Source organism: Exophiala dermatitidis, assembly GCF_000230625.1.
Source record: "Exophiala dermatitidis NIH/UT8656 unplaced genomic scaffold supercont1.1, whole genome shotgun sequence".
NCBI lineage: Eukaryota > Fungi > Ascomycota > Eurotiomycetes > Chaetothyriales > Herpotrichiellaceae > Exophiala > Exophiala dermatitidis.
In genome coordinates, this window is record NW_008751646.1 from 2,246,709 (window position 1) to 2,270,704 (window position 23,996).

At 53.1% G+C, this 23,996-nt stretch overlaps 11 protein-coding genes across 11 annotated transcripts; 5 read left to right on the forward strand and 6 right to left on the reverse strand.

Moving 5' to 3' along the window:
• Positions 1 to 791: 791 nt before the first annotated feature.
• On the forward strand, positions 792 to 1,874 carry HMPREF1120_00805 (uncharacterized protein; the record flags this gene model as incomplete). The annotated part of the gene is made up of 1 exon (XM_009154807.1): positions 792 to 1,874. The coding sequence occupies one exon, from the start codon at positions 792 to 794 to the stop codon at positions 1,872 to 1,874; it is 1,083 nt and encodes a 360-aa protein (XP_009153055.1).
• Positions 1,875 to 2,816: 942 nt separating this feature from the next.
• HMPREF1120_00806 (uncharacterized protein) lies at positions 2,817 to 3,710 on the forward strand (the record flags this gene model as incomplete). Its single annotated transcript, XM_009154808.1, has 1 exon — positions 2,817 to 3,710. One exon carries the CDS (start codon positions 2,817 to 2,819, stop codon positions 3,708 to 3,710), a length of 894 nt encoding a protein of 297 aa, XP_009153056.1.
• Positions 3,711 to 4,662: 952 nt separating this feature from the next.
• HMPREF1120_00807 (uncharacterized protein) lies at positions 4,663 to 8,313 on the reverse strand. Its single transcript, XM_009154809.1, has 3 exons — positions 7,161 to 8,313; positions 6,769 to 7,100; positions 4,663 to 6,684 (listed from the first exon to the last, which is right to left on the reverse strand). The coding sequence occupies exon 1, from the start codon at positions 7,761 to 7,763 to the stop codon at positions 7,353 to 7,355; it is 411 nt and encodes a 136-aa protein (XP_009153057.1). The 5' UTR covers positions 7,764 to 8,313; the 3' UTR covers positions 4,663 to 6,684; positions 6,769 to 7,100; positions 7,161 to 7,352.
• Positions 5,100 to 6,233, forward strand: HMPREF1120_00808 (uncharacterized protein; the record flags this gene model as incomplete). The annotated part of the gene is made up of 1 exon (XM_009154810.1): positions 5,100 to 6,233. One exon carries the CDS (start codon positions 5,100 to 5,102, stop codon positions 6,231 to 6,233), a length of 1,134 nt encoding a protein of 377 aa, XP_009153058.1.
• Positions 8,314 to 8,878: 565 nt separating the features above from the next.
• HMPREF1120_00809 (4-coumarate-CoA ligase) lies at positions 8,879 to 10,549 on the forward strand (the record flags this gene model as incomplete). The annotated part of the gene is made up of 1 exon (XM_009154811.1): positions 8,879 to 10,549. The coding sequence occupies one exon, from the start codon at positions 8,879 to 8,881 to the stop codon at positions 10,547 to 10,549; it is 1,671 nt and encodes a 556-aa protein (XP_009153059.1).
• Positions 10,550 to 10,849: 300 nt separating this feature from the next.
• Positions 10,850 to 11,464, reverse strand: HMPREF1120_00810 (uncharacterized protein; the record flags this gene model as incomplete). Its single annotated transcript, XM_009154812.1, has 1 exon — positions 10,850 to 11,464. The coding sequence occupies one exon, from the start codon at positions 11,462 to 11,464 to the stop codon at positions 10,850 to 10,852; it is 615 nt and encodes a 204-aa protein (XP_009153060.1).
• A 267-nt stretch (positions 11,465 to 11,731) lies between these two features.
• HMPREF1120_00811 (uncharacterized protein) lies at positions 11,732 to 13,078 on the reverse strand (the record flags this gene model as incomplete). Its single annotated transcript, XM_009154813.1, has 1 exon — positions 11,732 to 13,078. The coding sequence occupies one exon, from the start codon at positions 13,076 to 13,078 to the stop codon at positions 11,732 to 11,734; it is 1,347 nt and encodes a 448-aa protein (XP_009153061.1).
• A 2,762-nt stretch (positions 13,079 to 15,840) lies between these two features.
• Positions 15,841 to 17,492, forward strand: HMPREF1120_00812 (uncharacterized protein; the record flags this gene model as incomplete). The annotated part of the gene is made up of 2 exons (XM_009154814.1): positions 15,841 to 16,287; positions 16,362 to 17,492. 2 exons carry the CDS (start codon positions 15,841 to 15,843, stop codon positions 17,490 to 17,492), a joined length of 1,578 nt encoding a protein of 525 aa, XP_009153062.1.
• HMPREF1120_00813 (uncharacterized protein) lies at positions 16,661 to 18,934 on the reverse strand. The gene is made up of 2 exons (XM_009154815.1): positions 17,641 to 18,934; positions 16,661 to 17,577 (listed from the first exon to the last, which is right to left on the reverse strand). The coding sequence occupies exon 1, from the start codon at positions 18,275 to 18,277 to the stop codon at positions 17,840 to 17,842; it is 438 nt and encodes a 145-aa protein (XP_009153063.1). The 5' UTR covers positions 18,278 to 18,934; the 3' UTR covers positions 16,661 to 17,577; positions 17,641 to 17,839.
• Positions 18,935 to 19,293: 359 nt separating this feature from the next.
• On the reverse strand, positions 19,294 to 22,136 carry HMPREF1120_00814 (uncharacterized protein). The gene has a single exon (XM_009154816.1). The coding sequence runs from the start codon at positions 22,084 to 22,086 to the stop codon at positions 19,672 to 19,674; it is 2,415 nt and encodes an 804-aa protein (XP_009153064.1). The 5' UTR covers positions 22,087 to 22,136; the 3' UTR covers positions 19,294 to 19,671.
• Positions 22,137 to 22,510: 374 nt separating this feature from the next.
• On the reverse strand, positions 22,511 to 23,152 carry HMPREF1120_00815 (triacylglycerol lipase; the record flags this gene model as incomplete). The annotated part of the gene is made up of 1 exon (XM_009154817.1): positions 22,511 to 23,152. One exon carries the CDS (start codon positions 23,150 to 23,152, stop codon positions 22,511 to 22,513), a length of 642 nt encoding a protein of 213 aa, XP_009153065.1.
• Between the last annotated feature and the right edge of the window lie 844 nt (positions 23,153 to 23,996).

Genomic DNA, 23,996 nt, shown 5'->3' on the forward strand with positions numbered 1-23,996 from the left:
CCGCAGTCAAAACGCTTCCAGGCCGGCGTAAGGGGGGTTTGCGGCGCCGGAGCATCGCCACTCCAATCATCACACTAGGATCTAAGCAAACTCCACCAAACACAACATCTTGGGTTCAGCTTCACATCTTTGGATTCACCACGCCCGGATTGTCCCAAACATACCTAGCCATGCGATGGGTGGTCGGGGGCTCATGTTTTATGGGCGCCCCCTTACTGCAAAATAAATGAGCCTTTCTACTGCAGCAACATCTTTCTCGAACAATGGCGCATCCTAGCCAGACCCCACAAGGACACCTTCGCGAGCGATGGACGAGAGAACATTTTCCCGAAAGCGTTGGCGCCGACTATCGACTTTCAAGCGAAAATCCTGCCGAGCGAGGTCCCGGCGGCATAGACGATGAAGAAGACAGTGAGGAAGCGATCGAAGATGACATGGAGTTGAGCGAGGTAGCGGTACCTCTGCCTTCTCACCGGGACGATCCCCGACGGCCATCCTGGGAAGATGCGGTGCGATTCTCAAGTAGGGACTCGCACGAGCGAGGCGACCGGCAAGGGGATATGAACTTGACCGAGCTGACGATACCGGCGCCTGCGCAACCAGAGAACCCACGAACACCCTCTTTGGAAGGCGTCATGCGCAGACTGAGCAGTCATAAGAGCCGTGATCGAAATGAACAACTAGGCGAAGTTGCAGGGCTCGAACCAGTCGGCGGTGGAGAGAAGCCATCTGACGAGGAAACGCCTGTGGACTCTTCGAATCAAAACAGTTTGGAAGAGCAGCAGGATAAAATGTCGGCAACTCTGGAGTCGCCCGCCGTTAAGCCCTCGCCTATAATGTCAGAGGTCATCACAGTCGGATGGCTAATATTCTTTTCGTTGCTGGGGACATTGGCTCGGCTAGGGGTCGAAGCTATCACCCTGTATCCCAATTCACCGTTTCCTTCCCGAGTCCTGTGGGCAAACCTGGGCGGATCGTTGTTCATGGCCTTCCTGGCCGAAGACCGCCGTCTCTTTCGACAACCAGAGACTCCGCCCGATTTACAAGCCGCCGATGCTATGCACAAAAAGGTCAAGAAGACCATCCCTCTCTACATCGGGCTGGCCACGGGGTTTTGCGGTAGTTTTACATCCTTTTCGTCCTACGTACGGGATTGTTTCTTGGCTTTGACAAACGCCCTTGAACCTCCCTCGCCGACCTCCCCATACCACGTTGACTCGAACATTGCATCGAGGAATGGTGGGTTTTCTTTCCTGGCATTGCTGGCTATCATGATTGTCCACCCTGCCGTATCCATTGCGGCTTTGCAGGTCGGAGCACAGCTGGCACTCTTTCTGCAACCTGTAACCCCGACGATTCCTGTGAAATTTGCCCGGATGGTTCTCAATCCATTAAGTGTCGTGCTCGGATTCGGCTGCTGGCTTGGAGCTGTCTTCCTTGCGATCTGGCCGCCGGGCAACGACATCCATTGGCGGTTTCGCGCTGTGCAACCCTTGGTTTTCGCCCCGGTGGGTTGTCTCATGCGATTCTACGTCTCGAAGCACATGAACGCTCTTGTTCCATCATTTCCACTGGGAACATTCACGGTTAACATGCTCGGCACAGCAGTGTTGGGAATGGCATTTGATTTACAGCATGCCCGGCATGTAGGAGCGTCAAGCGCCAATGCGTGCGCTGTGCTGCAAGGCGTCATGGAGGGATTCTGTGGGTGTGTGACGACCGTCAGTACGTGGGTAGCCGAAATCCACGGCCTGAGACGTCGCCATGGCTGGATCTACGGCCTGACCAGCGTCGGGGCCGGGCTGGCCATGATGGTGGTGATCATGGGCAGTATGGGGTGGACGGTGGGATTCACGCCGCCGGCATGCAGTTGAAGTACTATATATCTATGAGGTGTTTGATCATGATATATACAGTTCTGTCTGCCATGCCACGTCCATATCCTGTGTATAGACCTGCATATATTGAGTTGAATTAACAGAGCCAGATCCCATACTCTTTGAGCCTTGCCCAGACGGCACCTCATTCCTTCGAAATTTGCTTTGCATCCGAGGCAGCCTCCATCAGGACAAGTCTACCATTGTGGTTCCTACAAATGTACTACTGTACGTACTACCAAATGAAGGTTTCAGCCACACAGGCTGATCATTTTGGGCGAATCGGCATATCTCAGCAGGATTGTGTGTCCTGCTCCACTCGCAGACCCTCTGTTTTTCGGGACGGGCGCTGGGCGTTGCCTTTTGATCGAATCATCAATGCAGCCGTCAGCCATTATTATGTGCTTTCCACAACTTGAGGCCCAATCCATCCACATGCCGCTCATCCATCGATCGTGTGTCTGTCGCCTCGCTTCCTGGCAATCGCTTGACAGGTCTTGGTGAAAGCTGTGACTGGTCGGTTCCTGACTTTATTCCCCAGTTTTGCTCAACAATGGCACAACATCCCTGCCGCTATTTTCTTCGTCGACACAGATAGGACTGGTATATCTTTGGGGCCGCTCGATCCATCTTGCTATGTAACGCGTCAGCAGGCATTTCATTCTGGTCCTTGTTTCGATCTACTTTCTGCCTCTCTCTGTCTCTTCTTGTATAGCATTATTACTACTACCACCGCACCTTCTCTCTGTCTTGCTGCTCCATTTGGCGGCTGCTGCTCTGGCCTTTTATTTTGTGCTCTCTCCTCTGCGAAATTGTTGGCAAGGACCGCCAGCGTTATAATTCCTTTTCCGGAGACGTCTGCAAATTGACGGATGACCTGACTTGACGATTACTTTCCAAAAGACTCTTCATCACTTCTCGTAGCATAACCCGCCCAAAATGCCAGAAACTGCAATCACTTCAGTTCTGCTGCTTTCGTCTCTCCTAGCCCTCACCACTGGCACCCAGGCTTCAAGTCCAGGGGACAGCGTTCAAGTCGCGGACTCGGACCTATACCCTGCGGTGCCGTCCGACCTTGACACGAACCAATGGGCACCATACACGACTCTCGAACCTGTCGCGTCCACCCCGTCCATATCCACGCCCACGGCCACTGCTTCTGCAGACGATAGTGTTCGTATCCTGCCCGCCCTCGACGCCAATGCCATTCCCGAAATCAAAGAACGTCAAGTCACGGGCCAGGGCACCGCAGCGGCAGCAACGGCGATCAAGCAAGTCTCGCCCATAACGACATATTACATCGCCTCGGAAATCTCCGGGTCCCAAGTCCAAGTGCCCGTAGTGTATACGCAGACGTTCCCCGTGTCGTATGTCCAGTGGGCGAGCCCGACTGCAGGCGAGATTGGCTTGGGGACGATCCAGGGAACGATTGGGGTGGTGAGGACGGATCGGAAGAGAAGTTTGCCCACGCAGGCACCGTTGGGCGAGTTGCCAGCCTTGGAGTCGGCGAGCGAACCGCCTGCTGCGGAAACAACGCAAAGTCTTGACGACCAGAGGGAAGAACAACAAGGACACCAGAAAAGTGACGATGGCCACGCGTATTCGTCGAAACTGAGCAAAGTCGGGTCCTCGATTCAGCATGAATTGGCGGAATGGTTGAAGTTTGCAAAGCAGCAGAAGGACAAGGCTGAGAAAGAGGTAAAGAAGCCATGTGCAAAGTGCGGCATGGATACCGACGAAGACGCTGTGTCAAATGACGCTCACATCCTCAAGGCGGGAACGGTGGCCGCCCTCGCTGTTGGCGTTGCGACTTTGGGTCTGGCTTATCTGTGAGACCATTTTCAGGTACTCAGCATCCCTGCACCATGGGGAGGTCCTAGGGAGATGTTCTCTATGGGATATGCGCGTGCAACGATTTTGGTCAAACAATCCGGGTCAACAAGATCTTACCGTCTCTGCTTCTTGACTATTGGTGCGGTAACAATGCACACGCGTTAGCCAACGTGCACAAGCAGATCAATGCATTTTCGAGTTCGGAAATGCTGCCTTGTACAGTACCATCAGATGGAGCGACAGAGTGAAGTTTCTCCCACTTGGAGTTCGAAGGGAAACAATATACCCATAACGCGGCATATGCGTGGAAAACGGCGCGATCCCAGAGATGTCTTTTTGGTCCAGCGCAACTACAGCCAAAAACCCTCAACAGAGCTGGAGGTCGGCAAGATTTCCAAACATAGAGGCAGGGCACGACGCATGCGAGCTGCCAGGGGGGCGCAGATCATCCCAATCAAAATTCAACAAGCCGGGCATTTCCATTGTTATCAAGTTTGGGAGTCGACGATGTTCTGGCCTCGAAGTTGATCAAGGTCCGTTGTTGACAGCGAACCCCCGGGCAATGGCCGGGATCATGCATGACGAATTCATGAAGTGGAGAGTTAGCAGGCGACGCGAACATTTTTTAATCAAAGGAGTGGGCTGGGCTGCATTCAGGTCGCCAACTTGCCTCAAGGACGCAACCGGTTGTTCGGTCAACCTCGTCCCAAGGACAGCACTGCCGCATCCACATTCTCCCGGTCGCCTCGGTGGAAAGGTTGTTAGATTGAAAACTGGGTTGATCTGACGTGGCTGTTGACCTAAGCCCACGTATCTCTTACGCTGAGCTTTTCGATTCATTGTGATGGAATCGGCGTTGTTGAGATGTCGAGGGATATGTTGAGGAGCATCCCAGGTTGATTACTTCAATCTAAGAGTATCAGTTGGCCCAGGTGCCTCAGCCTGGGGCGGTGTACACAATGCAGTTGTTGTACACTGGCACTGCACTACAGATCAACTTGTACATGTATGTATTCCGAATATTTGAGCACTCTTGGCTCGGTACTCATGTAAATCAACGCAAGTCGTGCAGCAAGGCACTACTACATAGTAGTACAGGTAGCATTTTCGCCTGGACCGCCCATGATCTCTTTTTGCTGGCATACGAACCCTTGCAGTGCCATTGTGCAACCACTGCAGCAGCGATAGTACTACGCCTGGCCTTCACTTCTCGCGTCTGAGCGCGACCGAGTCCCTTTCCCAATTTAGACACGCGCCGACCGACAGGAAAAAGGGTGCAGCACCACCTTGAAGGCTGCGCAGGCAATGCGAGTGCCGCCCCGCTGGCTAGTCCTTCGCTGACTGACGACTACTCCAGCATTGTCCCTACAGACATTCAAGCTTGCTTTCATGGATCCTTTGAGCAAGGTTGAAGATGAACCCCCTTACCAGGTCCTCAATTTTCTCCACTGCGAGGATATTGACTCTTTGTTCCAAGTGGTGTGTCGTGGCCGTCGGTTCCACGTCAGTGTCTCACCGAGTGACTTTCGTGAGGGCGATTCTACAGAGTCGTCAACGCCGCCCTCGTCGGCTTCATCACACATAGAAGATCAATACCAGCGTTTGCTCGCAGCTGTACGCGACGACGATCCCTCGAACATCGAAGATCTCAATCCAGAAGGCTATCATCCGCTTGACGTGTTATATGATTGGATAGCCACACCCTTCTTCCCTCTGTTCCGGAAGATACCACCATTACACAATATCGGATCTGGGCCAGGACAGCGCCTGCAGAACCTTGACGAGTACGCCAATCCTTCCACGCAGTTCTTCCGACTCAAGTGCGTTGAGGGTCGAGTGACACCAATTCGTTTGATTGATGGTGAGCATGACGTGGTACCACGGCCTTTGTTACGGTTCCTGGACTTGTCGCCCTCATGCATTCGCTCGAACGTTCCTATCTTCTCGTCGCGGGAGATTCTGATACCCTGGGACTCGCTGAGTGAAGGTGCATTGTATCCCCAGGCCGTCTTCCTGCATGGCCACCACAAACTCTATCTCAGGTCGGCAATGGACTCCAGATCAGCGGAACGCGAAATCGACCATCTGCTTCGTATCCAAGACTCGGGTCTGCATAACATGTTGCTTCTCCCGAAGTTGCATGGTTACGTCGAGGATGCAAGCCAGAAACGCATCATAGGCTATCTCCTTGAGTACATCGAACACCGAGGGACTCTCGACCATGTGGGAGCTGCCGAAAAAGCCCCACTGGCGCTCCGTCGACGTTGGTACCAGAAGATTGCAGAGACTTTAAGCGCCCTTCATGATGTTGGGATCGTCTGGGGAGATGCAAAGGCCGGCAATGTCCTCGTGGACCACGAAGACAGTGTTTGGGTGATCGACTTTGGAGGCGGCTACACTGTTGGCTGGGTGGATGAAGAACTGAGAGAAACGGTTGCCGGAGATTTGCAGGGCTTGGCCAGGATCAAAGAATACTTGAAATTGACAGAAGACGGTGTGCTGGACACTTACGAGTCAGGTTGATGTCTTAGATGTTCATGAGGTTCGTTCTACTATCCTTTGTTATGAATACCCTCGTGTTGATTGCAAATCCGTCACCTAGTCTTTGCCAATGATGCTTTGCTCCAAGGCATACATATCCCAATCAGTATTAGTAGCGTCCCCATGTAAACGAGAGCGCATGGTCAGTGCTGACAATGATCTAAGAACTATATTCCAGGGTGATACGGCCCTGCGCCTAGTTTCCGGCAAGATCATTGGGCCGCCAATGTCTCTCTAGACACACATGCGGAAGCGACACGTAGCGAACGTTGGAACTGACTGCGAGGCAGGATGGAGCTTCAGAGCAACGAGCTGTCAAAAGTGAATGCAACGTCTCGACGACGACAAATCGTGAGCTCGATCCCGCTTCGCCCTCCCTTTTGGGGTTGAAACAGGCGAATAACGAGCCTTGGGTGGGTGCAGCCGTTCGTTTCTGTGGGCATCAGATTCGACCGCAACGATAGTACGGGATAAGTTTCCTTTCGTCTGGCAACCAGCCAAGGTTCCCAGTACTTACAAGGGTCTTTCGTACAGTTTTGGCAGACGTTGTGGGCACAGGCACGACCTTCGCAATGACCGTATTGGTTACCTTTCTTCGCGCAAGTGCAACAACGCCATTGTCCCCCAAGCACACTCAACCGGCAACTATTCGCACCGCACACCTGGTCCTTTTGCACTCTCGTGGTATGCCGCTGTGTTGTACACATGACCTGACGCTTGCCGTTGCTTCCCGCATTTTCACAGTATATGATGCGGCCCTCGTAACCGCTGTGGCCACAGCGGAAGACGGCCTGAGTTCTGTGGCACATGGGACAGTTCCTAGCTCGGTGGCGTAAAGTGTGGTACGTCCTAAGAAGCCATCAATTATCCTGAAGCAATGCCAAAACGTTCATTCGGAAGGGTCCATACGCTTCAATCCAATTGCAAGAACAATCCAGGGACCAAATGTCTTGCTTACTCGTTGAATATGGAAACAGAATAAGGCCCCGAGTTCGAATCCAAGCCCGAATTGCAGCCTTTATAAGGAAGCGAGACAGACCACTTCAAGTGACAGTGCCGTTCGCAAACATACCTTATCAATGGTTGACTGATACTCCCACCTCACCGGCCGGCGCCCAACGGCCAGTGCTGCGTGCCAGGCATTCTCGCACCCAACGGCCCGTTTGGACCTGCTGACCATCTCGTATTTCCAGGGAGGCTACCTTTTAAGGGGGCGATGGAGCGGTCATCCATCAGTCCACTTGGATTCGACGGCGAAATCGAAGATTGAAGGGAGTACATTTGTTGAACAGCAGGTTGGTGACCGGCATGTTCGTGCGGCACGATCGCACAGTTTGTGGTAGAGCCAACTATTGGCCGTTGAGACGCCGAATGGATCACAGTGTGCGCCCAAACTTGTGCCCCGATGAACATGGGTGATTGAGCATCCAAAGTCCAGCAGACCGCTGCGGGCTGTTGTGGGTTGTGACCGTGTACAGAGAGTTGCGCCCGATGTTGTGTCACCCATCGCATCAGCACCACGGCTTCGCAGAACAGCCAACAAGAACACGCTGAGATGGACTTATCATTGATGCCTCAGTTTCCCGGCAATGCATGAAAGCAGAGCAGAACTCGTGTTTGGGCATCGTACAAGCCCATATTTCCTTTAGCGTTCTTTTGGAAGGTCCCTTTGTCGTTTCAAATCCCTCTACGGACGTTTTGCTCGAGAAGAATAACAGAGTTGACCAGCTGCGCTGTCGGTAAAGTTGCCATTTTTCGTCAATATTATCCAGGTATGTCTCATTGCCCACGCCATGTTGGAAGCGGCAATCTGTTGAGAAGAGGCTGATAAAGTATCTTCTTTTAGTACGTACTTGTATGTGGTCTGCGAATGACGCAAAGTTGTTTCATGTCTTACAACGTTGTACTTCAAGTTGGGGCCTTGGTGATGAGTCTGACTACCTGGTAAGCCTCGACTGCTCGCTTGGCACCTACATGACGGCGTTACAGTAGGTGCCAGTCAAGTAGAGCAAAAGAAGACAGTCAACTCCGTTATGGGAGTAGTTCACTTACCATAGTATCGCCCAGCTTGAAGTACCGTTCCACCGCGGTGCACTGCGGCATCCATCTGATATTGCCGAGGTGGATCGGCTAAGGAGACATCCAATCAACCGCTAACTCCTACTGATACAGCCTTGTCTCACACTATTCTCAGCCGCGGAGCAGACCCCGGGAAGTTGGAGGACCCCAACCACTGCGGAGGAGCTGATCTCTACTACCACTGTAGTGGTACCACGGACTACTACAATACTACTAGTCCTTCGCTCACTCCCCGGGTACAGTACTTAACGATTGTTATTTTCAGTCTTCCGCTTCCTCCGTTCCTGATTGTTGCTGGTGTTATCTATATCCGGCTTGCCGGTAAGGGTGATTCAAGCTGAGATAAGCTGAGGTGACCTGGCTCTGCTCTTCGATTTGAATTGAATACAAAGATCGGTCCGGATCTCGTTTCATCTCTCATATCTGACACCCCAACCTTCATCTGTCTGTTTATCTACTGTGCCCGTCTATTCATCCGTCTGGTCCGCATATCAAACCGCCATTTCTATCTCACCGAGTGTCATTATATTCTATTCATCTACTGCACGATGCCGTACTCATCACCCCTGCCACGCATCGACATACCAAAATGCAACATCCTATCATACCTCTTCCCACCAGACAAGCCAGTCCCTCCTCGGCCGCAATGGATCGACGCGGCGGACTCATCCCACAGTCTATCAGCAGCACAGATGCTGTCATGGGTGAAACGGTTCGCAATGGGCCTCGACCGGCTCGGAGTACGCGAGCAGGAAACCATCATGGTCTTCTCGCCCAACCACCTGTACGTGCCGATGGCGTACCTCGCAGCCGCAGGGTCGAAACGAGTATTCACGGGCGCCAACCCAATCTACACGGCCGCCGAGGTGGCGCACCAGATGAAAGCGATTTCCGCGGCCGTGGTCCTAGTCCACCCATTGCTGCTGGAGACGGGAGTTGCAGCCGCGACACAGGCCGGGATCCCTTTGGATCGAGTATTTTTGTTTTCGGCGGAGCATCCTCCCAAAACCACAGCTAACAGTGCCGTACGCGACTGGAGAACCATGGTGGCCTCCGAAGCCGAAGCACAATCCTGGCAATGGGACACATTGGAGCGTAACAACGCCGCCGAGAAAACCATTGCAGCCATCAACTTCTCCAGCGGCACGACCGGCCTGCCCAAGGGCGTATGCATCACGCACCACAATCTGATCGCCAACGCGTCACAGTGTATCTTTGCTCGCTTCTGGGGAATCGACAACCCGCCTCCTGAACGATGGCTTGCCTTTCTCCCACTGTATCATGCCTACTCGCAACTGTGGACCATCAACATTGCATGCAAGCTCCAGATCCCCGTGTACGTGATGGAAAAGTTTGTCTTTGAGGATTTTCTGGCATATATCCAAAAATACAAAATCACCTCGTTGCAATTGGTCCCGCCTGTCCTGGTCATGTTGACGAAACGGCCCGAAACAAACAAATATGACCTTAGCAGTCTCAAATCCGCAATGTGTGGCGCCGCACCCTTGTCAAGTGAATTGCAGAACGAGGTGTTGCGTCGGTTCAATATTGTTGTCGTGCAGGGATGGGGTATGACGGAGACCACGTGCGGGGGTATTATCATGCCCGGCGTGCAAGCAGACCATACGGGCAGTATTGGGTATTTGTTGCCGAATACAGAGGCCAAATTGGTCGATGAGGATGGTCGCGAAGTCACGAAGGAAGGAGAACCAGGCGAGCTGTGGGTGCGGGGTCCGCAGATGTTGCTTGGGTATTGGCGCAATGAACAGGCCACGAAAGAATCAAAGACCGATGATGGCTGGTTCAAGACTGGTGATGTGGCCGTCTGTAAGGGTCAAAAGTTCTGGATTGTCGATCGCAAAAAGGAGCTGATCAAAGTCAATGGGTTGCAGGTTGCTCCTGCGGAACTCGAGGCTGTTTTGCTGGAAAATCCGGATGTTGCGGATGCCGCGGTTGTGGGTGTTGTCGTCCATGGCGAGGAGTTGCCTAGGGCCTATGTCGTGCTGCAGGAAACTGCAAAGAGAAAGGGTACCACGGAACAGGATATCAAGGACTTTGTTGCCGCTAGGGTCGCTAAACATAAGAGGCTTGAAGGTGGTGTCAAGTTCATTGATGAAGTGCCCAAGTTGGCTAGTGGAAAGATTGTCCGCAAGCTTATGAAGGAGTGGGCTAAGAGAGATGCGAAAGAGGTCGAACGGACGGTCAAGCCGAGACTGTGAGAGAGATTCGTTGAAGAGGGGATAAAGGAAGAAGGTCAGGTTAGATAGGGATAGGGATAGGGATAGGGTTTGGAGTTGTTGAGATTAGTTAGATATTTTACAGTAAATGTATGATATGCGGATGTAAGCCTCACGTCGGGAGGAACGAAAAGAATCGCGAAGAATGGCCGCTCGAACCCCTAGAGAAGAAATTTATCAAATTGCCGTATCGATAAACACAAACTCTCGCAGAAACGCACGCCTCTCCTTTCAGTGCTAACATCTGTCCACTACTGGCATGTCCATCCCTTTCCTTGGACTTCAGTCATCGCTCAACACCCAGCGCACCAACGCTTCGAGTTTCGCATCCAACTTCTTCGCCGCGTCCACCAATTCCTGCGTGGCGCCCTCATAGCCCGCGACCAATCCGCTGGGACGGTACCACACGCATTTGGTGCCGGTAGTGATGGAGCCGGGGTCTGCCTCCTCGACGAGATACAACTCGACAGGCACAGACAGACCGGCGTCGAGATCATGGCGCAGGAGTGTGATGGCAATCAGTGGATTGCCCAGAATGAATCGGATGCAGCGCAGATCTCTTTGCTCGGCATCAGACGTGGTAATGGTCGAAGTTTGTGGTCGAAAAAGACGCAGCCAGCTGCCGTGGTTGAACTCGGCGAAATACGCGAAACCATGGGGCCCGAGATGCGACTCGACCATGGCCACGAAGGACTCCTTGTCCCTTGGTCGTGCCGCTGTGGCACCTTCACCAGCACCGGCACCGGTATCGTCGCCGGTCAAGTGAGTCCATTCTAACGGATGGTCCGCCCTTTGTATAGACGACCTCAATCGGAACTCTGCCGTCTCGAACGGTACCGAGGAATGGTACCTGAAGCGGTCGACAGATACGGCTTGACGTTGTGTGCTAAGCTGCATATTCGACAAGAAAGATCTGCTTGGGCAGTGCAAGATGAACAGCCGATACACCTGGCCATGCAAAGTGCTTGGAGCCAGAAAAGAAACACACGAGCATGAGAATACCACAGAATAGACCTCGATCTATATGGGGGCCAGAGGGTGAGGGGCAATCGGAGGAATCCATTTCGGGCAAGGGACTGTACCTCCATGCATCATGATTACTGAACAGCAGGACCGCTCAGCTGTAGTAGTGCCAGTAATGCCGAAGAGTGCTGAGCTCATGCGCTAATTGCCTTCGTCTCCTTGCGTTTCTTGAGGTTCGCTCGAGGGTAAAACGACATCGTCTCCTGGCAGGGACGCCTTCCTCAACGGACTCGGCGTGGCTGGTGAGGTAGGTTGTGAAAGAGACCCTGACGGTCTTCGCCCGGTACGAGTATCAAGGGCTAGCTTCAGAGGCTGCACGTTCTGCGGAGAGCCGATCTTTGTAGTATCAGACTTGGATATGTTTGGGGTGTCAGATAAGAGTGCCTCGTCTCCAGAAGGTTGTTGCCCTGTGAGCGCCAACAATGCCATATTTCTTTCGAGTTCCCGCCGACTCTCTTCTCGTTCTTCTCGTTCTTGACGTGACCTTTCAATTCTTTCCTGCAAGGCTGCCATGGTACCGTCGTTTCCGTTTGGCTTCTTCATCGGTAACGTGTGCTTAGGCGGTCGAAGCCCGAGCTTCTGGGAACTCGAGGGCATCGGGATCCTGCTAATACCAAGCCCTTTCAGTGCTGGCGAGCCAGTGTTGGATGCAGGAGCAGCACGTTTCGGTGGAGGAGCATTCCTCAACTGTTCCATGATCCCATCAAAATCCACCCTGCCAGGGCTGTCACTGCCCCGGACATTAACTTGAGGCGATTCAAAGGGTTGTCGGGCAATGTCAGGCGGCGACACGCTGAGCGAATCTCGCAGACGTTCTAGATGTGCCTGTGAAACATCGCGCAACAGCTCTTTAAATAGAACACTCTCTCGCGACACCGATGACGACGACGAGTAGGCAAGCTTGGAGTTGCGGAGTGGAGTCCCTGGACTTTGCCGATTTCCCAGAGATGAGGTGGCATCCGACATCTCATGCATTTCTCGTCGGGTTCCACTGCTGCCGGACTTTGCTCGTGATACTTCGTGACTCCAGGTCGATGAGGAAGAATCCCACCCATCACTGAAGCCTTGCGAGTCTTCGTCGCGTTGGAAGTGCCACTGTACTCTCTTCAACTCCTTGTATGTGTCGTCTAATTCTACTGCCTGCTGAAATGATCTCAAAGCACTCTCGTGCTCTCCACAGACGTCAGCAAGAAAGCCTCGTACGAACCAGCATTTGGCGACCAAAAGGCTGTTCAAAGGCCGCTCTCTTGACATGCATAATCTTTCTGCTTCTTCCAACGCGGCCTTGCCTTGGTGGAATGAATCTTCCTGAACGTCTGTATCATCGCACGCCGAAATGAAGAAAGCCAAGTGTGCTCGACTTAGAAGGGTTTGCACGTAAAGCTCGATCAAGCGCTGTTCTAGAGAGGATGCGCCGCCTGCGTTTGCAAAGCGACTGGCTGATAAAGTACCACTTGAAGGACCGTTGTCGCCGTCGGTCGTAGACATGTTGTTCAGGCGGTCTTGTTGGGAACGCCTGCGTGTGGCAGCAAGTTGCGGCAGTTTTCTGGCCACTTACTCCAATGCAGGGCCGGAATATCATAGAGTACTTGAAAGTACACGAAGTTTGATGATTGCCTACGAAGTACATCTTGAGCAGTGTTGATTGTTGGCCTTGTTGGCGCATTCAGTCCGGATGCAGAAGGTAGACACAAAGAGAACAATGGTGATGACAAGCTGTTGTTGTAAGTGACCCGTTTCCCGCCACGCTCCAAACAGGACAAAGACTGGAGTGAGTTCTCTCAACCCGGGAATCCATTGTAAGCCCATCAGACATGGCTAGGCGTGTATAGATGGCTTGACCAAAAGCACACAGCTAGCGATAGCACGAACATGAAATGAGAGCTGCTTACCACAACACCTCTCTCAGTCAGTCATCACAGTTTGTTCCTTACCTGCATTCTCCGAAGTTCTCCGTGGCTGCCTTGCTAAGTAGGAGCTGGAGGTCACATAGACATTAACATCAGTGATGCTCGTTTTGAAGATTCAAGCTGTGAGTTGGCAAGAAAGAGAAGAGACCTTCAAAGTTGCTGATGCGAAGGTTCATCACGTGATAGAATTCTTCCACGTGATCAGATCATGTGACCGTGTCACTTTCGCTTTGTCTTGAGAGACTCGTTGAATTCTTTCCTCTTCACTGCTTTGAAGCGAATTTGCACCTGACAAAGGCCCGGGATTTCCTACAGCCCAACTGCTCAGGTAACCATGGTCTGTATCTGTTGTCCATAAGCTATGCTGTTCTAGCACCCAGAGCTTTCAGGCCCCTCTTCTGGCTGTTCGGCTCACGGCAAGTTGTTTAACAACAAGAGATCCCGCTCGAGATGTTAAGTCGATCAAGGCTGCAAACACCCCATCCGAAATTGGCGTGCTGCGCTCAAGATGGTTACACAGAGATACCTAGGTACATTGCTGATTGGAAAGTCACGCTCAATGTGGGGTAAGTGGTTAAGGCCAACCAAGAAGCCCAGGTTGATGATTAAAGCCAGCATTTGACATGTTGGCTTTCAAGGCCAATGCACTTCTCGGTGAGATGCCTGTTCTGATGGCCAGACTGCATAACGTTGCAATAGAACTTGAGAGCTACAAATCGTCAAAGCCGCTGCGCCTCTGCAAATATGTATGAGCACGTCCGGCGAGCAAGACCCAGAAATCCATCTTTGGTGGCAACAGTCGCCCAGATGATATGAGCTAAAGGGCAATGGACCATAGTCGACCGCGGCTACATGGACGGTTCAGCTCCCTTGCATGTCGGAAGGAGTCGATTATAACGTGTGCAACGACGAAAGACATCGGTGGCGATATGCGGCCCCATCCGCAAGCTTCTCCATGTGCGATCCCACATACAGTGGCTAACAAGGCCGGCGACAATCTCACTAAAGATTACGCATGAGTGTTCCCACAGCCTCGGCGAGAATCTCTCGGTGGAAGGCGTGTATGATTTCGTTGATCACGCCGCCATTTTCTTCACCGTGTGCCAAATTGTATTAGGTGATGAAAAGTTGTATACTCCTTGTATATTGACAAAATCCGGAAGAAGACACGATCGTCCCCTCCGCCTAATCTGCTACCCCAAGCTTTCTGGCCCGAGCGCTGGAATAAGTGTACAGCAAAAATCCAGCACGGACAACAACAACCAGGGTTTTGATGTGGTCACAGGCCTCCCAAGCCTTCTCCGTTTTCGAAATCATGGTAGCTCTCCTGTGGTCCTACGTGGGACACAAAATTAGCAGGGGAATTGCAATGGCTTACCAGGTAAGTCCGATGCTTTTGAGACATTATCATGCCTGCTTATCGCCCCGCCCATGCATTCTGTAAACCATCAGGTTTGTCGGCATATCGATCCATCCGCTCCGAGGTGCTGCTGCTTGAAATGGCGCCTAGCCCCCTGTCCTGCTTACTTGTTCACAGCATTGTAAGGTTGCTAGTACATTGCAGCCGCACGGGCATGTTGTTGAACGCAATGTCCTTGACATGGCCACCCCTTTGGATTCAGCACTTTGGTATCACTCCAGGGTACCTGCGTTGCATGACGCATGGCTTTTGGTCTCCAAAAGTCTGCCGCATGATAGATGGCGCCAATCAATACCGTTGGCACCACTTCGGATAGCAACAGCCCCCCAAAGTCCGCATATGTTACTCGGGGGCAAAACTGGGAATAGTTTTGAGCCTCCCTCACGTCGCGGTGTGTTACCAGATTGATCTGGGAGGCACCCGCGCGTCGACCCATGATTGGTGGCTGATAGCAACTCAGTCTGGACGGCTAGAACTATCACAGCTGACGACTAATGATAGTTGGCCGGGGGTGGATCCGATATCAAATCAGCTAAGCCTGAACAGGGCAAAATATCACGCTTCGATATCAATCACCCTCCCATCTGGCCTCCATGCTTTGGGCTGCTGTGCGACCCTGTTTGCCTGTGGCAGTCGGCATGCTCATCAACGCGACTCTACTCCCACGCTACTCGCTACTCTAACAGCTAGACATGCAAGACAGCATACCGAAGGTTAATCCTGGTAAGCTTTCTGTCCCTTGACAGGACGGTGAGTGCAAATGAGTGTGTTGCGATGGGACGATGCCGAAGATTTAAATGAGAGCATTGCCCCGGGTCCAACCCCGGATAACTACAGCTAAAGCCCCTCCTCCCCTCCACTCATCTCTGACTGTGTACCGTTGTGTCTCGAAGCCGGCCATCCCTCAGGTTACAGCAACCATGGCTCCTGATACAGAAAAGTTCGCGCTCTCCGAAGTGCCTGTTGATGACTACGATGGAGAAAAACTAGGGAGAACAGGTTCTGCAATTGTCGGCAGCATCGACGATATCACTATCCTCGACCAGCTGGGTTACAAACCCCAACTACACCGCAACCGGTCTATGTTGACGCTATTGTTCCAATCTCTTGCCATTGCCGCCATTCCTTATGGTGAGGGATCGCCGTTGGCCAGTGCCATCTACGGTGGTGGCCCTTTGTCTATCTTCGTCGGTTGGCTCATAGTGCTCGTCTTGGACGAATGCATAGCTGTGTCGTTAGGCGAGCTTGCCTCGAAATATCCCACCTCGGCCGGACCATACTACTGGTCTTTCCAGGTTGCCACCAAAGGGAAGACCGTGTTGTCCTTCATTACCGGTTGGACCTGGCTCATTGGCAATTGGACCATTGTCAGTTTTATCCTAGCTATGATCTTCTGCTTTGCTGGGAGTAATATACTGACTGTTACATTGTCGTCGAACAGACACTCTCGGTCAATTTCGGTTTTGCCTCACTCCTCGCCGGCACAATAGCCATGTACCATCCAGATTGGGTGGCCCAAGATTGGCAGCTCCTCCTGATCTTCTACGCCATCTGCATAATTACCTTGTTCATCTGTACATTTGGTAATCGATACCTACCGATGGTCGACACGATCTGCGCTGCCTGGACAGCCCTGAGTATCGTTGTCATCCTGATCGCTCTTTCGGTCAAGGCAGATGCTGGCAGACACAGTACAACTTATGCTTTGGGCCATTACGACACGTCATTCTCAGGCTGGGGCGGGTTCACGTTCTTTATTGGCCTCCTGCCGCCTGCGTACACATTTTCCGCGCTTGGAATGGTTTCAGCGATGGCAGAAGAATGCGCCAGTCCTGCACTCAAATTACCCAGAGCGATGAGTCTATGTGTGCCTGTTGGCGGGCTCGCAGGCTTGTTTTTCATTTTGCCTCTTTGCTACACACTTCCACCATTGGAAGACATTCTGGCTGCCCCTTACGGACAGGCGCTACCATATATTTTCTACCGTGTGATGGGCACACCTGGAGGCGGACTGGGCCTGATGTTTCTGGTCCTGGTCATTACACTCTTCTGCAGCATTAGCATCACCACGGCAGCCTCGCGGTGCACGTGGGCATTCGCCCGAGACGACGCAATTCCCCTTGCGCGACTCTGGTCCAAAGTCAATCACAAACACGGCGTGCCCGTTTATGCTCTTCTGCTCGTGACTCTGGTGCAACTGCTGCTCGGAGTGATTTATCTGGGCTCGACCTCGGCATTCACGGCGTTTGTCTCCGTCGGCGTGATCGGGCTTGCCGTCTCCTATGCCATCCCTATTGGAATCAGTGTTTGGCATCGACGCCGCGAAGTGTCGACCGCGCGGTGGAACTGTGGACCCGTTCTTGGCCCCATCGTCAACGTCGTCGCGCTGTGTTGGATCGCCTTTGAAGTCGTCCTGTTCAGTATGCCTACTGCTCTGCCGGTCACCAAAGTCACCATGAACTATGCAAGTGTGGTTCTGGTCGGATTTCTGGTCATCTCCGCCATCTGGTATGCCGTCTATGCTCGAAAGGCATACAAGGGTCCTCCGGAATCGGATGGCATTGCTGCGTGAACAGCCGGGCTGGTCCAAGATGGAGGGGGTGTATCTGATTGTCCAGTCAACCTTGGCTCGAACTCGGCCAAAAGTCCATCGGAATCTGCAATGTATCCCGGTTGTCTTAGAACAGCGTATATAGTGCCCAGAAATATATCGGACTGACCATGTGATCCCTTTGCCTGTTACCAGTGTTCCGCAGCAGCCTCGAACTCCACCAAAGAGCCCGAACTCGAACGGTGTGCAGGATGGACCACAACGGACGGGTTCTGCCGCGCTCCACCAGTCTTGCTTGTTTCGACATAAAGATCATCACGACAATGACCTACTACTGTAGTAACCTGGAGGTAGACAAAGAGCTCGAGTTAACCGCACTTGTTGCATGTGGAATAATGTTTAGAGACAGGTAGTAGAGGCACAGTAGCATCAGGAACTCGAACCGGAGTCACGGACGCAGTGTGGAAGCAATAATGGCACTCGTCGTGATCTTTCTCTTTTGCCATTATTGCATTGCTCACTGCAGGGGAACAACGCAATAATGACAATGGGCTCGTGTCGGTGTTGCTTTGAACGGGCCGAGGCGGCCCTGACAATGATATGCCGCCGCCTTCCTTGCCGCAAATCAAAAGCACTATGTGAAAGAAGGACAAGGAGCCCGGCTTGATTTTCTCGATGGCTGCGGCGACTACTTCACCAGGGAAGCCATGCATTATTGAACAACTTCGAGTTGAAGACGAAGATACAACAGTATGTTGAGTAACTGGTACTCGTAGTAGGAACTCCAGGGACCGACACCCAACCATCCTAGCATCCTAGCATCCTAGCATCACCATCACGACCACCACAAGCACTCTACAAGCACTGGAACACGAGGTAGTAGTAGACTCAGTTGTTTTACAGGCCTTCTGAGAACCGAACCTCCATCCCACCTTGATGATATCACCTCTCCCCAAGGTGTTTAATATGCAGAAACAGATGATTACCCAACGTAGAAATCCATCAATCCGTCAACCTTTCACCCCAAAATCCTCACTTCACTCAAAACAAGATACAAATTTGTGATGGGGTGAAAAAAACAATCTCTTCTCAAACTCCAACCTCAAGGGTTTGGTCGTCCATGAAAAGAATGAGACAAAAGGCCTGTCAGAATCAGCCCGTCGGCACCTCCCACGCCGGGCGGCACGAAGCCAGAAACCCCGGACGCAGGTCAAAGATCATCACCACTCTCTGTCTCGAGAAAGCAGAAAGAACGCGAATTCCATTCTGGGTTTCTCGAGAGCTGGCGAGAGTAAACATAAGGCTTCACTCTAGGGTGCCGAGGGCTTTGTCTCGTCAGCCAGGTTGAGGATTCTGTGGCTCGTGTGAAGAGCTCAGAAGAGGACGTTTACTATAGAAATGATTCTATGAAGTCTGGAAACAAGCAGTCAGTAAGAGATGCCCAAATCGTGGGGGCTCGGTTGGTTACTCACAAAGTCGCATGAAGAAAAGAAAAAAGAAGAGACAGAGGTGCGAGGGCAGAAGAGCTATTTGTACCCTGAGAGACTGCCTCTGGGCTTGGCGGAAAGCAGAAAATTTTGGTCGCCGATCATTGGTGGGTTGCGGTTAGCGGTGAGAGGTGCGACCAATTAACTACGTTGTAGTAGTACTGCGGTGGATTTTCTGCAAATTTGGATGCTTAGTCAGAGGGACCCTTCGAGACACTACGACTGCCACTGCCACTGGCGGTGGGCACTGCTAGGTACTACTGCATTGCATGCTGTGGGTATAGTATCTAACTGCTGGAAGAGACTTGATCCCGGTACTACTGCAATGGATGAAGGAAATTTCTTCTACTAGTAGTCAGACAATAATATGACGGCAGATAATCCACTTGAACCAGAACAAGGGCAGAAGGATTGGACACAGCCGTAGTAGACTGGAAGCGCTGCGTCGAGAGCGCCGGCTGGGACCATTATCGAACAAGAGTACGTTATCGGAGAATGTCTCCGCCCCCTTTCAACGTGATAACATGATACTATACTTGTAGCATGTACCAGGGTAGCGAAAACAACGGTGGCATCTTTAATGGTGACTTTGAATTGCCACCACTTCAAGTCGTATGACACCCCGAGTATGGACTATCCAATCCAGCACGCGGTCATGGCAACGCTGCACAGCCTCCGCTCCGCCCTGCCGGTGCCCTGCTCTACTTGTAATGTCATTCCTTCGGTCTCCCCTTCCTATCGACACGGACGTCTCTGGGATCAAATCCACCATTTCCCCAAAGAGCCCACTCAGCCGTCTCCTTGCAGTAATCCTCGGGTCTGAAGTCGACACCTTTATCAAGAAGCTCGAAGAAGCGATCATAGTCAATAACAGTATGCCATTTGCCGTTGATGCGGAAGCGGTTGCTAGCCAAGAGGACACAACAGCTGTGAGCATGTTCGGCGGCGATACCGTACTCGAGACCCCGTTTGGCCAGGGCACGGTCGAGAGCATTGACAAACTCGACGACCTCATCGTAAAAGGGGACGTTTCCCATGGTGAGGCCGGCGTTGGCAGAGACGCTGGTGCCGCAGTAAGTGACACCCTTGACCTCGATGAAGCAAGGGAGACCTCTGGCGACGAGGTCGGCATAGCCCTCGACCTCGTCGTCGACGTTGAAACCCTTGACCAACGTCAGACGGAAGACGGTGCGCTGCACAAATCGTTTCTCGCGTAATATGTCCAGACAGGCCTGGAAGCGTTCCCAGAAGTCGCGGTGCAAGGGCCGGTCGATCTTGCGCAGGCTATCGCGGTTGCTGGCGTCAATACTGACATACAGCTGGGTCACGCGGTGCAAGTCGCGCAACTGTTGGGGGTGCTGGGCATTGCAGACCAAAAAGCTCGATATGTGCTCGCTGTGAAGGAGGCCCACAAACTCGTTGATGCGCGGGTAGAAGATGGGCTCGCCCACCAGACTCAACGCGCAGTGGCGGATGCGCATCGCCTCGGCGAACCGCTCGCTGCGCACCCCGGGCACGCCGCGCATCATCTTGATCTTCTTGTAGTGTCCTTCCTTGGCCCCATTGAAGATCTCCACCGGGTCGTCCACCTGCCACCGCCATGTCGTTGACACCGGGTTCGTTCCGTGTCGCCAGCAGAAGACGCACTTGTTGCTGCACGACAGCGACGGCGTCGTCTCCATGCACAGGTGCGATGCGATACCGTAGAACGAGTTCTTGTAGCATGACCCCCGGCCCCGGAGCGCCGACTTGGTCCACCGACAGATCTTGACCCCCGAATGCGTTCCCACAATCGTGTATCCTTGCTTCGTCAGCGCCGCGTGCGTCGGCGACTCCTTGGGCACCATGGCCTTCAGTACACCCGACGACTGAGTGCCAGCTGCGGGAGAATATGTTGTGAAGTCAACAGCCAGTGTACTAGCGGTCCCCTTTCCTCCTACATCTTCCAGGTCCACAGTACTAGTAGCTGCAATCTTGCGCCTCTTGTTGCGTCCCGAATCCGGAAAGTCAACCTCTTCCTGCACCTGAACCTCTGCTGTGTCATCGTCGACATCATCAATCTCGTCCTCTTCTTCTTCGTCGGCACTCTCGAGCGCGTCACCACTGCCACGGACGCCTTCGCCGAGGTTTCCCGTCGCCGCAAGCTCCTCAAGCACGTTACGCACCCCGGCGAGCCAGTCTTTAAGCGCCCCGTCCAGGTTACGCTTGACATCGCCCAAGCCCAGAGGATACGCTCTCTTCCTGCCCGTCAGTTTGGCCATCCATCTATCCACCTCGATCGCCTGAGCACAGAACCCCCTATTCTCATCGGGCCATCCTTCTTTGTCCCCGACTCCAAACACCGTGTATCCAGCCAACGTGGACAGAGGGGACGTATCGATGCGGAAATCATTGTGCGTCTCGTCGAGGTGCGCGAGGAAAGTGTTGAGAATCGTGTCGATGTCGTATGACGGAAGCAGGAGCAGATAGAAGTAACGGATGTTGGCCTGCGGGACTGGACTCTTGGGCCCCGTAATAAAGTAGTCGTCCAGATCGATATACGACAGATCGTGAACTTGGGGCTTGAGTACCGTCTGAGACTGAACCTCAGACTCGGAGAATGCCTCGAGGGCGGCGACGACGTCCTTGGCGAGCCGTTCGGTCGTGCCCGTCAAGGACGTGAAGAAGACCAACGGCTGGATCTGACATGGCTCTGCTTGTTCTCGCTGTAGTATAGCACGCTCTGCCTTCAACCCCCGCGCCCCTGCTTTTGTGCCCGTCGGTTTCCGCCCAGTCACTACCCGCGCCGCCGTCGGTCGAGTAGATTTGCGGCCTTGGTCGGGCTTTTTCGATGGTGACGCTGTCCGCGTGAACGCGGTCGCGGTGTCATTATTGCTTGATTTCGCAGGGTTGGCTTTCTCCGACGTCGTCGTTGTTGTTGTTGTCGATGAAGACGGGTCGGCCTTCTCCAGCGCTGGCGAAGATGGTCGAGCCTGTGCGAGTCTGCGCCGCCGCCGCACCCAGAGTGTCAAGATGCTCAAGACAACAAGTGCCGTGACTACGACTCGGTGGTCATGCCAGACGGTAAGCGACCGGTCCAGCCAGTCTGCCAGAATCACTGGCGCTGCACCGCCTTCGCCCAGATCCATTGCTGCGGGCTGGCCAAAAGAGTCGTGTGCTGACTATATCGGTTTTTCTCCAGCTGGCGATTCGTGAGGATGCAATAAATGCACCGCTGCAGTGGGGGACGTTTTTGCGGGAAAACCTCGGCAACATCAAGTAAATGGCAAGTCTGTGCAGTCAACAACCACAACATATTAATACTACCTAGGTATTGCTATTCATGTGTTGTGCAGATTCTGCTCTCATGGGCGACTTGTTCGTATGAGGCGAATATGGAAACTATCCATAACCTCTGTATTGTCCAGTCCCTCAACTCTCACGTCTAGCTTGCGCGTGCCAGGTATGTACATGGGATATTCAACTATGCAAGTGTCACCGACCTCGCGGGAGTCACGCATGCCCCTGAACGACCCTCGATGAGAATACTGCAGTGGATCGAATACCAAAATCTCACTCAAAAACCCGAATCAACTCGTCGCACATGATCGTAATGGCCTTCCTGCCGGCCTCTAGGACACCATCCATGGCGAGAAAGGGGTGTGGCATGCTCTCCATGACCGTCACTTTCACGGGCACGCCATTGGTCTCCAACTTCTTTGCATATTCCATGCCTTCATGTTTGAGCACGTCCAGCTCCGCCAGGATGATGACGGCAGGAGGCAGTCTTTGAAACACTTCGTCCGGCGCCAGAAGCGGCGATGCCTCTGGGTGCGACCAGTCGGCCTTATTGGGTAGGTAATGCTGCCGGTACCAGAGCATTTTCTGCGCAGACAGACCGGCGGTAAACTCGAACGCCTTCCAGGTAGGATTCGAACACGGGCAGGCTGTGTTGTCCGTGATGGGGACCGCCAAAAGCTGTGAACGCATCGACGCTCCTGGTTGTGGTCGTCGGGCAGCCTTCTGTGCAATCACTGCAGCGATCTTTGCTCCGGCTGATGCTCCGGAAACAGCCATCTTGCTGATGTCCAGGTTGAGCCTCCTCGCGCCGTGCGATGTCGTCCAAAGGTACGCCTCCCATGAGTCTTCAATCGCCGCCGGCCAGGGTTCCTCGGGTGCGAGCCTGTGGGCGTCAACCAAAGTTGTCAGATACATGCTGTGACCGGAAGGACGAGATGCCCCAGGAGAAATCTGGCTCCTATAGCTGGAGAAGCAGGAAAGGCTAGGGGCGAAGAACGGGCTAACCTATAGTTAGTCGTGACCACCACACATCTCACACGGACAGTCATGTTTGTGCAAACGTGATTCTCGCTATCGAGATTCCCAAAAACCCACCCTCCACCATGAAAGTACAAAGCGACAGGCCAGCCGGATGCCGGCGGCTCACCTGCCGGAGTGAAGCATCGGACCTGTACGTCCGGGCCGGAACTTGCTTGTCGGGTTAGAGTGATGTCTTCTGTTCTGCCAACTGGCAGTGGAGCGCTACTGCACACGACGGCATTGCCCCCTTGGCGGGAGACCGCGATGGGCTGCAGATGGCTGGGCTGCTGGTGTAGGAGATGCTTGTTGTAGAACGAGACATAGTCAGGATGAAGTCTGTCTCTCACACTGGGATGCAGCGGGTAAGGTGGTTGGTATATTTGATCTACCCTCATCGAGTCCAGATATAAGTGATCTTTGCTGGTCCACAGCTCTGGGAGGTGGAAAAGGGTTTCTCATCGTGAAGAGGGGGAGCAACGGCTTGTTGTCGCTCAAATACAATCACAATGTGGGACAAGACTTGCTGACCGCGAGGCATAGCAACAGCGGGTCCCGAACCAACCATCACCCGCGTCGTATCGGCTCCTGCGCTGACTGGTGTTGCGGCTGCAAGGATGTTCAAGCCCAGCTCGTCGAAGACCACGACCGTGAGATGGCGAACGAATCACTGCGCTTTGCTCTGGACTGGTCATGTTACTGGTCTTCTATGACTTCTTTGTGACTTCACCTAGATGCATCC